General features: G+C 48.8%; 1 protein-coding gene across 1 annotated transcript in view; it reads left to right on the forward strand.

Annotated features, from left to right (window-relative positions):
• Positions 1-321: 321 nt before the first annotated feature.
• Positions 322-428, forward strand: part of EPHX4 (epoxide hydrolase 4) — a 16,370-nt gene continuing 16,263 nt past the window's right edge. The window contains exon 1 of the mRNA XM_031057862.1: positions 322-357. Coding sequence (XP_030913722.1) covers positions 322-357 — 36 coding nt within the window. The remainder of the gene's footprint in view (positions 358-428) is intronic.

Raw genomic sequence — 428 nt, forward strand, 5'->3', positions numbered from 1 at the left:
TAGGTTAGTAGGAGACAGACTGGAGACTTTCTTCTTACCCTGGCATCTGTGGCCTTGTATGAGACAGTGACTCCTTGGTGTATGCTTGTCGTGATGTACTAATGGGCAGGCAGGGACTGTTCAGCCTCTATCAGCCCTCCGGAGTTTAGGTATCGATACACACTTTAGGTGATTTATCTTTTAAGGAAATATTCACTAGTATTAGCTTATAATAACTAAAATTGTAAATACGTTTGCAAAATCACCCTTAAATGGGTAATAGTGAAACGGCAGTGAAAGAATGAAGTCTTGAAAAACACCACGGTACGAGCACACAACCCCATGCCGGTAGTTATCCACCTCTGGCACGGCAACAAGGTAAGGGCACTCAAGGGCGCGCTCGGAGCGCGCAGCGCGATCGCCGCCAGGGCCTGGGGCAGGCACGGCGG

Source organism: Geospiza fortis, unplaced genomic scaffold (genome assembly GCF_000277835.1).
Source record: "Geospiza fortis unplaced genomic scaffold, GeoFor_1.0 scaffold403, whole genome shotgun sequence".
Taxonomy (NCBI): Eukaryota; Metazoa; Chordata; class Aves; order Passeriformes; family Thraupidae; genus Geospiza; species Geospiza fortis.